This window comes from Dendropsophus ebraccatus, chromosome 8 (genome assembly GCF_027789765.1).
Source record: "Dendropsophus ebraccatus isolate aDenEbr1 chromosome 8, aDenEbr1.pat, whole genome shotgun sequence".
Taxonomy (NCBI): domain Eukaryota; kingdom Metazoa; phylum Chordata; class Amphibia; order Anura; family Hylidae; genus Dendropsophus; species Dendropsophus ebraccatus.
Window position 1 is genome coordinate 124,347,830 of NC_091461.1, and position 15,283 is coordinate 124,363,112.

General features: G+C 46.2%; 1 protein-coding gene across 1 annotated transcript in view; it reads right to left on the reverse strand.

Annotated features, from left to right (window-relative positions):
- Window positions 1-5,748: 5,748 nt before the first annotated feature.
- COP1 (COP1 E3 ubiquitin ligase) overlaps window positions 5,749-15,283 on the reverse strand; it is a 130,467-nt gene continuing 120,932 nt past the window's right edge. Inside the window, exons 19-20 of the mRNA XM_069981703.1 lie at window positions 7,591-7,635; window positions 5,749-6,224 (exon numbers count right to left, since the gene is read on the reverse strand). Coding sequence (XP_069837804.1) covers window positions 6,207-6,224; window positions 7,591-7,635 — 63 coding nt within the window. The 3' untranslated portion in view covers window positions 5,749-6,206. The remainder of the gene's footprint in view (window positions 6,225-7,590; window positions 7,636-15,283) is intronic.

Here is a 15,283-nt window from a genome sequence, read left to right on the forward strand (position 1 = left end):
TGTACAACAGGAAGTCTGGTACAGTATGTACACCAGGCAGGTAGTGAGGCAATGAAGACAACAGAGCAGGCAGTACATATCGGAAGGAAAGAATGAGAAATTAAGTAAAAACGTTATTTACTATTGTTAATTTATTATAAAGATAAAAAGAAGCTTTTAACCCCCTGTAAATGCTTATTAATAAAGATGTCGGTGACTTTCATGGAATATTAGTATTATTACGATAGATATTGGCTTATCCCATATGGGGTAGTCACTTACTGTAGATCATACTGAGAGAGAACTCCCAGTATGGTAACAGACAGGTGTGGATGATGGGAATTATTTGGGCAAAGCCTGTAGTACGACCCCGGTTTGCTCTGATTTGGAGTCCAGATGGGGCTCTAGTTTATATGGAATATCCAGAGAGCAGGAAATGTCCTCCCTATCCTGCTCTCCGGTGCTCCACTACCTCCTCAGACAAGAGGGGGATGGGAGCATGATGCGGGCAGTGATCAATAGCTGACCGATGTTAGGGTGACATCAGGCAGCTACTGGACATCCTGTGCCGATGAAACCACAATGCCCGCAGCGCCTGCAATATGATCCCATCCTGCCCCCCCCTTATCAGCACAGATGGAGGAAGTGGAGCGCTGGAGAGCAGAAGAGGTAGGACTGCTGAACATCTTCTGGAATATATATATATATATATTCTCAGATCCTGCTTCCAGCACTTTACCAGACGCATCATCGCACAGTAATCCAGTAATCTGTATTATTCTCTCCACTCGTCTGGTTTTAATGTTATGGCTGACCGGAGTACATCAGACATAAAACAGTTAAAGGGAACAATAAGCTTCAGCTGTGAACGCTGCTGGCACAGACCACTGCGACTCCCAACTGGTGGCTGACATTTAGAGGCAGATTCAATATACAACAGCGAGAGGGAGCGGAGCACGGACATTGCTTACTGAAATACGGCCAAATGCAGTTTTATTTTTTTCGTGCAAATAATAAATCCTGGTAATAAACAAGGTGGTTAATAATAAATTAGTCTTTAAAACCAGGGGAGCTGCTAGGCGCAGGATAAATGCTCGGACAATGTGCTTAGTTGCACAATCTGGAAAATGCAGACGGCTAAAACCCTACATGAAGAGGCCGGAGTCTCTCTGCCAAGTCTCCAGTGTGTGAAGAATAAGGACGACTCCTAGAACGGTCAATGTTCTGGTAACAATAATCCTCCATGCGGCCACTAAGCCCAAACACAGGCAGGAAGTCCAGGTCCCTGCCGGAGATGTCTGTCTAGAGACATTTGCTGGATTTGTCAACACGAGATAACATGGAGACAGCCTGACCTCCCAAACTCTACGGACCTGATGACACATTTCAGAAAAGTGAGGAACAGCAGCTTCTTCCTAATTCTCCATTAAAAGTTGTTTTCACTTTGAATTGAGCGTAGTCACCATCTTGCTCCCCCATGATCCTGTGTACGTTGGGTTTTGAGCTCTGTTGCTGTTCTTGATCATCTGGTACGGTTTGCTATTTAAACGCGGTCAGTTCTCTCTCTATTCATGATAAAGTTCCTTGCAGGTCTTTCCACCCGTTTATGCTTCACAACCCGTTCCTGAGCTCACTCTTTGGACACTTTGTTATTTTGGCACTGACCTCTAGACGCTCCTGTCCACATTCTGCCTTTTCCTTTGGATTTCCTGCCTGATAGCACCGCAGAACCAATAAAAGTTAGACTTGGGAGTAATCCTGGCAGGTAGACAGAAGCTATCACTAAATCTATAACCCAAAAGATAATAACGAACAAAAAATAACGCGGATGTAAACGTGAGCGAATAGTGCAAGATATCACATATAAAAAATAAAAGAGAAGAGCTAAGGAAACAAATTCAGTCCTAGTTGTCAAAACTGATTCCAACCTGATTAATCCACCTGCTATCACACTCTCAGGCATTAGCATGTGCCTGCATGTTTCCCCTGAAAGAAAGTGGGATCATCAGGGCACAGAAAAATAATCAGACCAGAAGTATAAAAATCACAACAAATATATATCCAATAGTAATGACGCGGCCGGTAGATTCCGCGAGAGAATTTCTGTCACTTTTCCACTGTGTGCACATACCCTCACACAGACCTGTTCAGAAAATCAGTAGGCATGGACCCGGAATGGGAGTCACTTATAACAATCCACAGGCCCATGATATCGGTGGTTTAGCAATCATCTATAATCTATTTTCTAGAACTGATCTACAACTACGGCCTATGTCCACATACTACAAGATCACTGTGCTGCCACCACCAGTCCAAGACTATTCCAGAAGCTGCAATACTCAAGCTACATCTCCCTCACTCTAAGGGTAGGTTCACACCATGGAATCCACACGGATAAATTCCTTCGCTAGTACCTGCACGCGGCCATGCGCCTCCCCGCCCGCGCCATAGACACTATCCTATGCACGGGCGGATTCCGCTGTCCGCCGAAAGAACAGACATGTCTATTCTTTCGGCGGGTAGCAGAATCGGCATGCCCATATGGTGTCAATGGTGTCTATGGAGCCGGCGGAAAGGTGCACGACCATGAGCAGGTACTAACGACCAAATCCGACGGAACTTATCTGCACGGATTGCGTAGTGTGAACCTACCCTTACATAGAAAGAAAACAGCAGCAAGACTATAAAGCACACATTTTCTTTATTTTGGACCAATACATGAATTTCCTTACCGAGTTGCAGTCCTATGTAAATGTTTGCATGAAATGCCGACCATGAATATAACATTATTAAACTTAATTCCCACTGAATTTATGACCAACAGTCCCGGATTCGAGATAACCTGGGAGTTTATACAGAAGATATGGATGAATGGTCATAGTCCTCCATATTCCAATAAGTGCCAGGATTGTGTCCGGTCAGGGACCGCGGCTCGTTACCAATAATAGTGAAGAACAAAATACGGGTTTTAAACCTTTTTGTGCACAGTGGAGCGAGGCGTCTAACACGGACGGAGAATTTATAACAAAGCTCTAATGCTAGAAAGCAGAAGTAATAAAAAGGGAAAAACACCAAGATTCTTCTTCTGTACATTTTGATCTCTATGTGTGAGACGACGATAATCAGCGCAGATTTTATTTGTTCGCCCTTGTACAGAACACGCATTGGGGATTTGCATACATAATGACATCACATCAGCCACTTCTGAGGCACAAGAATAACGTTTAGCTTCATTTTCAAGGGAACAACCTGAAAATGCGATGCGCTTTAAAGTGGTGGATCTATTGAAAAATGCCGAGCGCATTTATAGGTGGCCGTGTTTATGGAAATCCAAGCACTTTATTACAGATGAAAAGGAAACGTTACAGAAATAACCGGCAGAGGTGCCATCCAAGCGGAGCGTCCTCTGAGGGGAAACACTCCCCAATGCAACAATATAGCTGCGGGTGCGGGAGGGACGGTAATATGGAATAAACCAATGGTTACTGCTGTTAGGGTAGGAAGAAAAGCAAATGAGGCACTACCAAAACTCCTGTGCGCCCCCCTCACCAGCAGGTTACACTGGGAAAGGCAACTTGCAAAGAGACCAAAAAAATAAGAGGCCCAAGTCAATTAAGTGATTTAATAGAAACAATGCTCAGATTATTATCCTATTACACGATCAGATCATAAGTGTAACCGAGCGCTGATCTGCTAGATCCCCGCTCCTTTACTGAGCAATTACACGGGCCGACTATCAGTCAGCAAGGGCTGCATGGATATAGTTAGTGATGTCCGTGCAGCCCTTGCCTTTAGTGTAAAATAATGAAGTATTTACTCCCCTCACCACTTTTCCGGCTGCCCTCGGGTCTTTCCTGGTCTCTGCAGCTGCAGCTCTGGCTTCTGTTCCGGTCTCTGCAGCTGCAGCTCTGGCTTCTGTCCCGGTCTCTGCAGCTCTGGCTTCTGTCCTGGTCTCTGTAGCTGCAGCTCTGCCTTCTGTTCCGGTCTCTGCAGCTGCAGCTCTGGCTTCTGTCCCGGTCTCTGCAGCTGCAGCTCTGGCTTCTGTTCCGGTCTCTGCAGCTGCAGCTCTGGCTTCTGTTCCGGTCTCTGCAGCTGCAGCTCTGGCTTCTGTTCCGGTCTCTGCAGCTGCAGCTCTGGCTTCTGTTCCGGTCTCTGCAGCTGCAGCTCTGGCTTCTGTTCCGGTCTCTGTAGCTGCAGCTCTGGCTTCTGTCCCGGTCTCTGCAGCTGCAGCTCTGGCTTCTGTTCCGGTCTCTGCAGCTGCAGCTCTGGCTTCTGTTCCGGTCTCTGCAGCTGCAGCTCTGGCTTCTGTTCCGGTCTCTGCAGCTGCAGCTCTGGCTTCTGTTCCGGTCTCTGCAGCTGCAGCTCTGCCTCCTGTTCCGGTCTCTGCAGCTGCAGCTCTGCCTTCTGTTCCGGTCTCTGCAGCTCTGCCTTCTGTTCCGGTCTCTGCAGCTGCAGCTCTGGCTTCTGTTCCGGTCTCTGCAGCTGCAGCTCTGGCTTCTGTTCCGGTCTCTGCAGCTGCAGCTCTGCCTTCTGTTCCGGTCTCTGCAGCTCTGCCTTCTGTTCCGGTCTCTGCAGCTGCAGCTCTGGCTTCTGTTCCGGTCTCTGCAGCTCTGCCTTCTGTTCTGGTCTCTGCAGCTGAAGCTCTGGCTTCTGTTCCAGTCTCTGCAGCTGCAGCTCTGGCTTCTGTTCCGGTCTCTGCAGCTCTGCCTTCTGTTCCGGTCTCTGCAGCTCTGCCTTCTGTTCCGGTCTCTGCAGCTGCAGCTCTGCCTTCTGTTCCGGTCTCTGCAGCTCTGGCTTCTGTTCCGGTCTCTGCAGCTGCAGCTCTGCCTTCTGTTACGGTCTCTGCACAACTTTTGCAGTGTGGTCAGCGCATTATCCTGCTGAAATGGATGCACTGGGTCTGCAACAAGGTTTAGGTAGGTGGTACAGTATGTGTCCAAGTGTCCACTGGAATATGAGGACCCAAGATTTCCTAGCAGATGATTGGATAGTTTGCACTGGCACCCGGGCTTTTCTTCCATGGTGCTTCCTGTTGCCATATCTTTATATAAGGCCTAATTACATGGGATGATTGTCTGTCCAATCGGGGCAGATATTACCCTGATTGTTGTCTTTCACCAGTGAAAAATCACTGTCCACCAACCGTGCATGGCTCCATGTAACAGAAGGTGGGTGGTTGATCAAAGTATACAGTAAATAATATATATATATATATATATATATATATATATATATATATATATATATATATATAATATATATATATATATATTTACCTGCCCACGCTCCCTGGTGTCGTTATGCCTCTTCCCAGCTGACTGGAGCAGAAGCTGATTCTTAAAAGTTTCAGCGACTGCTAAAGAGGCAGGAGGACAGCAGGGAGCGTGAGCAGGTAAGTATATAAGTACATAAAGTAAGGGCTGCATGGTGCACGGACACTGCTAATGAATCCCACGATAGTTGAGCTGAGTAATAGGCTCAGTAAGCAAGCACCTATCTAGCAGATAAGCATTCGCTCATTCAGCAAATCGGACTAAGGTGATGCACACACCCAGGCGTCCACATGAACAGGGGATCCATCACATTAGGCTCCGTCATCCATTGCTCCATGGTCAGGTTTAAGAACACAAGTTGTAACTGGAAAGTAGCAGTAAAAGTATACAGTATATAAACCTACCTGCAACAGTTATAACCAGGGCTTCTTGCGGCCGCTGCCTATTATACACGTACGGGAACAGACAGAAGGAATAACAATACATTCACACCACATTGTCTCATTAGAAATATTTAAATCTTTATTTTTAGGTTTTTGGGACTTTTTTTTTGCGTGATCTGTTTTAATAGCTTCCCCTATGATAAAAATGAAGCCTCTCTCTACCTCTCAGGTTATGTCCTCAGTGTTGGCAGGAACTGCACAAAGCAACAGCATACAGCCCCCCCAATTACTAAGGTGTAAAGCAGCACCAGAAGAGAAAAAGTACACAGTTATGAGGGCAGGAGACTCGGTGAGCGCCCGGGGAGGGCGCCGTACATTGTCCAGTCCATTTATGCTCGCTCCCGCTCCTGACCTCCACATTGAAAAGTCTCAGGAGGGTCCAGAAGTGATGAGACCTAATGCTCTGAGAGTCTCCATCAGGAAGAGTTTTAGAGTTGTCTGCAGGTGGAGATCCTGCCCTAGAACAAGAGAGACTGAAGACCTCTTCACCTGTCAGCTAGGCGGCCATCTTTCATACCAGCTCCAGTACCTGAACAGAAGATGAAAGGAATAGCGTTACTGGTTGTAAAGAAATCTACTGAAAGACGTAATAAACCTATAGTGTGTGTCTACTCCTAATGAGATCAATCTGGTAGCGATAGGTCATCCTGCCAGCGACAGCTGAAATATCCAATAGAAATTTACAGTTGGGCAGTCTGGCTGGCGGCTATGTGCCGCTAATACACCGATGTATAAAAGAGGAGACAGTGCGCCCTAGGGGTACGTCTCATTAACCCCTTCCTGATCCGTTTTCCTTCCTCGTCTCCAGAGATCTGTAACATTTGCTTTTTTCAACGACAGCCATATGAGGGATTGTTTGTGTCTCTTTTAAAGGGCATCTATCTGAGCGTCTAACACTGATGGCCGATTCACAGGATAATCAATGTCTGACGCTGGGTGCCCTTGCTGATCAGGGACTCCAGACAACGTACAATGCTGGAAGCAGATGGTTGTGTTCACAGCATAGTGGCGGCCGCAGGATCCTGCGTGCAGCTCCCATCCACATCAAGTCACATCTATGCACAACAGCCGATTGGTGGAGAAGTGACTCTGTACCGGCATATAGCCGCCCCCAAACTGCCAGTACCGTGTTGTAGAGGTCCTTACGCTGTTCAGGGATTGGCCTTTCTCCTGGTGCCGGTATTTTGAAGAAAAACTTTTATTGCTGTGGTGGGGTGGGGAGTGAATCTGGTGTGGCCTAAAGCGTCCATGCCCTAGGCTTGTGGGGCCTCTCCCCTCCTCCATCCAGCTCAGGGGTGTGCTGAAAGTGAAGGGAGGGGGAAGAAAAGTGCCATAGGCCTAGGGCACGGACGGTCTGGGCGACTCAAAATTGGCCTCCTCACCCAGCCGCAGCAATGAAGTAGTCTTTCTTCAAAACACCGGCACCAGGAGAAAGACCAACACCCGAACTGGAGGACTACAACGCAGGACCGACAGTTTGGGGGCGGCTATATGCCGGTACACAGTCACAAAAAAAAAATTATTATACACATGTAGTGCAAAATTGTGACCCCCATATCTTTGCCTCTCTATGGATGTTTATTTCCAATACATTTTATTCTCTAGAGGACTTTCACAAGTGGCTGAAATATGTATAATAGGAGGCAGTGAGAGTACACTGCAGCACTTATAATAGGAGATCATGGGAGTACACTGTAATAAATAACTTGCCTATGTCAGGTGGATCAGCCTCATTGGAGGCCACACAGGTAAATGGCATCATCTAGGTAGTAAATGGGCAGCACTGGCATTATGTGTCATGATGACGACAGATATTCATACAGTCCGAGGGATAAATATCTGACATCTAGTTACCTACACAAAAAGGTAATGACTTTACGTCACGTGAGACTCACCTTGATTGTGCCCTGGCTGTTAGCAGCAATAAGAACGTTGGACTCCTGTAAGAGAAAGAAGAGTTTGGTTTATATATGAATGTTGACTATTTTAGTAACTCATCTATTTTTGGGGTCTTTGCCCTAAAGAAGCTTCTTATTCTGCAATCTTCACTATCTGGACGCTACTGGGGAAGCAGGGAAAAAAAACATCAACAAGTCTTACAGAACAAGTCTTCTGCTGTGACTGTGGTGGTACACAGGAGAGTGGAAATCAGGATGTGAAATTAAATATTTAAGGGATTGTCCGGGAGAAGAGGAATAAATCTTCATTAGGAGAACACAAGACGCGGCTCTACAGTCCTCATATTCTCTGTGCTATGATGCTAGTGATTGCCATGATGGGTTTCCCAATCTGCTTCGCGATACCATTCCTGTTGATAACTTTGGCGCCATTTTAGATAATGTCATCTATACTTACAGCACCAACTAGCTGGCGTCATTAATGCCCAGATTCTAGTGTAAGGTTCTGCACCGCAAACCATCATTCCCATTGATGAATGGGGTGGAAAAGAGGTGTCTAAAAGGGTCTATAAACACATCATAGAAGTATAAAATACAAAACATGTCAAAGTTATCTAAATTTAGGAGATAAAAAATTACAGTTGTGGAATAGTACATCTGCTCCACTGCAATGGAAAAAAGTTCCAATAGATTTTAAAGCACATTTGTATCTTCCAGCATACATCTATGAGGATCCAGAGTTACAATCCCGTTCATATGCGGACCTCCACTCCACAAAAACTCAGGTGTCTCAGATGCAGCCACTCCAAGATGGTCCATGAGTAGAACAGTCAAAATGTATTAACGGAATAAAATAAATCAATGTACAGCACAACATCTTTCCAGGCCGGTCTGGTCCTTGCACCTATGGAAGATGCCAGAGTGACCTGGAAACGCGCCGTGCTGTACGCTGAATTATGTTGTGTTAATAAATTGAGTATTTTACTCACAGAGTTGGATCTTGGAGGGGCTTCGTCTGAGACCACCTGTGTTTTTTGAGGAGTGGAGGTCTGCACCCGTTTATAGCCCCCATAAGGGTAGATAGGAAAGGATGCACATTAGTACCCCCCTCCCCCAAACATACTTGGAGAGTTGTGCCTTGGTCTTGCACACTAACACTAATGCATCCCCAGCTAGGGTGTTATATAAACTAGCATTTACTTCAATGGCTGGCCAACAATAAGCAGGTTTATCACACTGTGCATACATTACAGTAATACAGGCAATGCCAGAAACACATGGACAGAAATGTACAAGGGCAAAGGCCACATCTCCGCCACCAGGCCGAAAATCCCATCCACAAACCAAGGACATTGCTCGTCTCCCATCACACAAGACAGATTCATTACACTCCAGCCGCCGCCGGTCACTCACCGATCACCACACATGGGAAAGGTTTCGCTTTCTCCATTAAATGAATCCCAGTTATTTCTTCTCAGGTCCAATAACAAACGACAAGCGGAAGCAAAACTCCCAGCATTCCCTCTGTCTTCCTTGTATTACACAGCACTGATCTAAACACAAATCTTTTACCCTCTTTGTGGTTTGATCTTTCTACGATCATAAAGGAAACAACGTCCCGCAAACCCAACGACTCCATAATGGGAGAATACGGAAAGAAAAAAAAACAAGTCCTGTTGGTCGATGGAAGCTTGGAGGTAATCGTGAGAAGGGTTTCTATTAAGCTGTATGTAAAAGATGACAGAGGAGAGGGAGTTCTGGACGGTGCGGAGAAGGATCACAGCAAACGTCTTCAGAAATGCTCCGTAAAGGGATGATTCTATTGTTTCACCTTCAAAATAATAAATCCAGAAGAACCCAACAATAAGTAGGACATTTCAATAGACTTCAGTAACATTAAAGGGCACCTCCCTCACTCCCTGGGATGGGGCCAATACACTGCAGCTCAGCCAGTCACTCACTCTGGTGGGTCACACCTACAACCAGTGATTGGCTGAGCAGAGGTGCCTGGTGCCAATGCCGGCCCAGGAGGCGGGGGGGGGGGGGGGGTACAGTCTCTTATCTTTTCTGAAGGAAGGGTATGGCCACTGCACCTTTTTTTTTGCAATATTAGCAAATCTGTATATACAGAAAACCTAAAAAAAGGGCGGCTCTAGTAAGACCACAGGAACCACTAGTGTCGTCTTCAGCTGGTCTCCCTGAGATCAATGATGGATTTGCCTTAAGAGGACATATAGACAGGGCTGTAGCTCCCTATAGATGTTTTTCTAGACCTTGAGGTTTTGTGACCAGTTCCTGGGACCCTTAGTAATAATTCCCATAAATAAGGAAATGCTCACACTGCTTGGCTAGACCTCTCCCGAGTCCGGACGGAATCCAGACTGTACAAACCAGATTTTGCTGAGGATTTGGTCTAAAAAAAAAATTTTTTTTTAAAAGTGTTATAAAGTGTCTCAATTACCCAAAAAAGTTGTGTAGGGGGCTCCAAGGTCTCCTAGGATGATACGGGACTATAATGTGTCCTATGTTTCGGGTAGAGATAAGCGAATCCCTGATCTCAACGAAGCAAAGCGCTTTGTCTGATCAACGCCTCTGCTCATCAAGCCCGCAGCCTTTCAGTGCTGCTCCACCCCGGGACAAAAGATCGATCCAAGATGGAGAAGTTTTCCAGGATTGGATCCAACTTATCCCGCCATCCTGGGAGGAGCGACAGGGTGTGAAGCAGCGCTGACAGCCACCCGACTTGATGAGCGGAGTGTTCATCAAACAAAGCGTTTTGCTTAGTTTTGGGCATTCAGGGACATGTCCATCAGACAGGACATTTCCAATATTTCTGAATAAACCATTGCACCAAGACAAAAAAAGGTATGTAAAAAAAACATAAAAATGGAGGAGAATAGACTCCACTGCCTCCCAATCTGATCGGACCTGGTATATTAAGTGTATATCAGCAGCTGTGTGGTGTGTAAGAGCTCCGACTCCCTCCTGCCAGCCGATGAGGGTTGTTCAGGAGCCCTGGCACGCTTCTCATTGTGACAGATTACTGTTTCCATTGTCCGAGTAATTTTCTGATACATCAGATGGTAGGTTGTAAAAAGGCATACAGATGAAGTGATCGCTGCGGCCTTGTAAATAAAACCGAACGCAGAGACTAAAGCGCTAATAAAAGGTAAATATAAAAGTGAGGCCAACTATATTAATGGACTGAATCACTGGGAGGCAATTAAGAGGTTATGCGCCCGCACTCAAATGCAATATGGTAGGAGGTGCAGCACTTAACCACTTAGCTGCCGAGGACGTGTGCCCTGCGTAATTCATGGCTGGAAATCAAAGAGCGAACTGCGGTTCATTGTGAGAGAATAATGCGCTCTATTGTGAAGGGTTTTGTAATTCGCCCTAATGTGAACACAGATGCTGGAGTGCGGCTACGAATGTAATTACATGATATAATGATATGATGTCATAGCGGTGGGCGAAGACCTTGTGTGTTACAAGCCAAGCCACGAGCGCCGAACGGAAAAATAAAAAAAAGGTTTCTAGGCGTTTAAACAAATACAATGACAAATGAGTGAAAGGAGGAGCCGCGGGGGGCCGCACTTCTCCCGCCGCTTTATGTTTATTCCAGGGAAATCTCTCAAGAGTCAGAACTCCGGAACCGCCAATTGCTTCTGACACGAGGTATTCTTACATAGTTGGGTGAATTCTCTAGTAACAAAAATAGCTGCCTATATATTATAGCAATCGAGCAAAAGAGCAAAGCTATTACTGCTCAGAATATAGCCGAAGAGAGAACAAATGGCAAAGGGGGCCGCTGTATCCTGCGCGGCGCGGCATCCAGATATGATGGTGCTCACTTGGCTCCTGCACTCTGCATTAGCCGGCGATGCTACTTTGTATGCCAGACTGGTTCCTATCCTGATGCCACTTCTATGCACTCAGCTATAGATTCCAAAACATCTAAATATACATCGTGCATTTAATCTGCTGGGAAAACGCTACAGTGACAGCGGCCAAACTTTACTGCTAAGAGGATCGTTCTGGAAGGATCGGACGTGTTACAGAGACAAGAACCCTGGAAATGAAAGAGGAAACACCACAAGTCCACAGGGAAACAAGCCACCTGATAATATCTTTCACATATAGGTCTCATCCCTTGTGTTGGACAAAAAAAATAAATACATATATGTTCCAATCACTGAATAGGCCTCGCCTGCCCGGATTATATAGTTTTCCTTTGATTATTTTTATTAAAGAAATAAACAGAAAGGAGCTTCTTCCCTTGGTTATTACTGACAGACAATTCACCAATCGTAATCTTATGTAACACCGTAGTAGTAGTAATAATATCATTTATAATAATATTTGTTTCACAGATTCCCTAATCCTGTAGGCTGGGAACTCTTGCCTAACCATAAAAAAAAGTATCCGTGATCACAGCTGTAGGAGGGAAGATCTTCTGAGTCCTGAACCAAGGTCACTTAAAGGGGTAAACCACATTCTACAAAACTGGTCCAAGCCATTAAAGGGATTCTCCAGGATTCGAAGAAGCACAGCTTCTTTCTTGCAAAAACAGCGCCACCCCTGTGCTCGTGTGTGGTATTAAAATTCACCTCCTTTCACTTCAATGTAACCCCACACCCACCTGAGGACACAAGAGTACCGATTCTGGAAGAAAGCCACCATGTTTTTTCTAAGGCTTAATAACCCCCTTTAAGGTTTCTCTGAACAGTCGTAAACGTTACGCTGTTAATGCCAACAAATTACGCAATAAACTTCCTAAAAGAAATCGGTCATTGCTTTCACACAGCGTGAACCACAAGTTATGGCCCCGGCAGCTTTTTCCCACCCCACCAGCCTGGATTGACCAATCTCTTCCGCTGTGTGTATAGGGTGATGGGGCAGGCCGGGCTTCTGGGCACTCCCTAATGATAGGTTCCCCTTTAAGTAGTGACGGTCCAGGTTTTAGTGACTTACAAGCTCCCACATGCCTCGGTGCCCAAAGCTAGGAATAAGATATCTCAGCAGCCTCAGATTTCCTCCTTACACAGACAATGTACGATTACAAGCAGCAGTATTTAGATAACCTTAAGAAGAAAGACTTTCTCTCGCCATTCTATCCCTCATTTAGCATTTTCCATGCCGAGCGCCAACATTAAGAAAATGCGGTTTGTTCTTTGGTGTTCTTGTAATTCATAGACCTATAGAGAGGCGCGGTATTAATCTCACACTCAGCCAGAAGAGTAAACACGGTTATATTATCTGGAGTCGGGCTGAAATTGCCTCGTGTGCTTTACATCCCAAAGAACAGGGATTTCATTTTCTTAAAATGTTGAGTTTGACAGTTTATTTTATGGCAATCTGCTGGCGGAAGACGCCGGTGTAAAGCGGGATTATACAGATCCCCAGAGACATTTATTGAATCAACATTTCAGCTTTCCATTACAATGACACGAAAGGAAAAGAGGAGTGTGATCTCCTGGACGGGAGGACGCAGCTCGGCACACCGCCACACGGTTATAGGGGACAGTTTATTGGCAGATTTTACCAAAAAACAAATCTATTGCTTATCCAGAATCCAGTGTAATATAACTAAGTGCTGACTGTGAATGGGTGAGCCCATCGACAGACCTCTGGAGAGAGAGAACGGACATGGAGACTGAATGAGCACTTGAGCTAATAAAGTACATTTTAACATCTATGCTTTGTGATGATGAGATCTGTCAGTTCAGGGGCCCACGATGGAGTTATCCTCTACACCCCCCAGTTATGATAACTTGCTTCAGGTTTGGGAAGCAAAAATGGACAATCTGAAGGCCCATAGCCTGCCTGTATTCTGGACAAGGTACATAGATGATATATTCCTTATGTGTAGAAAGGACCTTGATATAACGGATTACAGACTCTTTGTAAATGTTAGAGAACCTACTACCACCACCAACAACCTCTGAGATGGCACACAACACCCAAAGACGAGGGTCCATCTCTGAAGAAACCATACACCTATTACAGGCTTAAAGGGAACCATTCACCCTGTGGCCCCCGGCAGAAACTGACATATAGGGACATAAAGGTCAATATACTTACCACATCGCTCCCGGTCCCGTCCCGGATCCCATTGTTGACACGGAGAAATCGACGATTCTTCTTCTCGCGCCCATTATGGTAATGAGCGCCGCCGGGTCCAAAGTCAAGCCTTCTACCCGCCTCAGACACTTGATTGACGACGGGTCCTCTTCCTCCTAGTCTTCTTTCTTCTCGCCGAATCCCGCGCAGGTGCCGCGACAGTCGTTTTCGGCGCATGCGTAGTTCACAATTGAGGCCGCTCCGCAGCTTCACTGTTTACTGCGCGTGCGCCGATTGGCTCCAACACGTATCCTGTTTACCGAGCAGGCGCAGAAGAGGTGACGAGACCATCGCAATGGTGCCTGCGCGTGAATTCGTCAGAAGACTGAAGACTGAAAACATCAATCAAGTTCCAGGAGGCGTGGATGGGCGGCGACGAGAAGAGGACCTCATTAATAAGTTGGACTCGTCCGTCGTTTCCTTTGGACGTTGGACTCATCTCAGCTCATTACCATAATGGACGGGAGAAGAAGAATTGGCGATTTCTCCGTGTCAACAACGGGATCCGGGACGGGACCGGGAGCGATGTGGTAAGTATATTGACCTTTATGTCACTGTATGTCAGTTTCTGCCGGGGGCCACGGGGTGAATGGTTCCCTTTAAGTAAAGGGAAGGATCTGATGTGAAGATCTGCACAAACAACCTACTAAGGAAGCCCTTTCAGTCCCAAGATGGAAGGGAGGACAGCCTGATCCGTGTGATTGGTACCTACAATAATGTATGTTAATAAGACGCCTGATGCTATTGGACCATCCTGATACTGGGGGTATAGGTCTTCCCATTCCATCAGGTACACTACTACATCAGGGTGAAGGCCTCAGCGACCATCTGATATATCTTCATATAAGAAATACAGCCATGAAGGCATGCTGCCCTGGTCAGACGTATTCATAAAAAGCCACAAAGGTTTGTCAGTCCAGAGAACACTTACATAGTAATGATAGTACCCCCACCGATCAGCAGAGTAAGGGGCCAAGGTTTTGCACTTTTTCTGGGACATTTTGATGGTCAAAATCACCAAACACAGGTGAGCCGACAGGGGAGCAGACTGCGGAGACCCCTAACAATACCGAAAACAAAGCTCCTAAAGAGCCTGTCCGAAAGCGCTAGTACACACATTTGACACCTGGTCGACAAAGGGGGGGTGTCCCCGAAACGGCCGTCCCAGGACGCGCCTGCACCTAACCTCCCTACCTCCCTGCTTTATGTGGACTCAATAAAGACAAGTTACGCTGCATACCCCGGGTGAGTGCTCCTTCGTATATCTACCAGCATACACATATTTGACTACCACTCCATTTAAGGCCTGTGGGACAGCTGAGGATAGAGGGCAGCAATGTCCAGTGCTCGGCCACCTTCACTGAGTAGTACATAAACCTGCCCGGGCTGTCCAGGAATGGGTTGGTCAGGCATGATAGCATAGACCGTCAAAAAGGTCCCTCTTCTTATTGGGCTACTATTAACACAGTCCGTGTTGTTGCGGATCCGCGATCTGTAGCACAAAAAAACAGGAGATGACCTAGTACGGATTATGATACGGATTACCAATAGAAGCCTTTGGGATCAG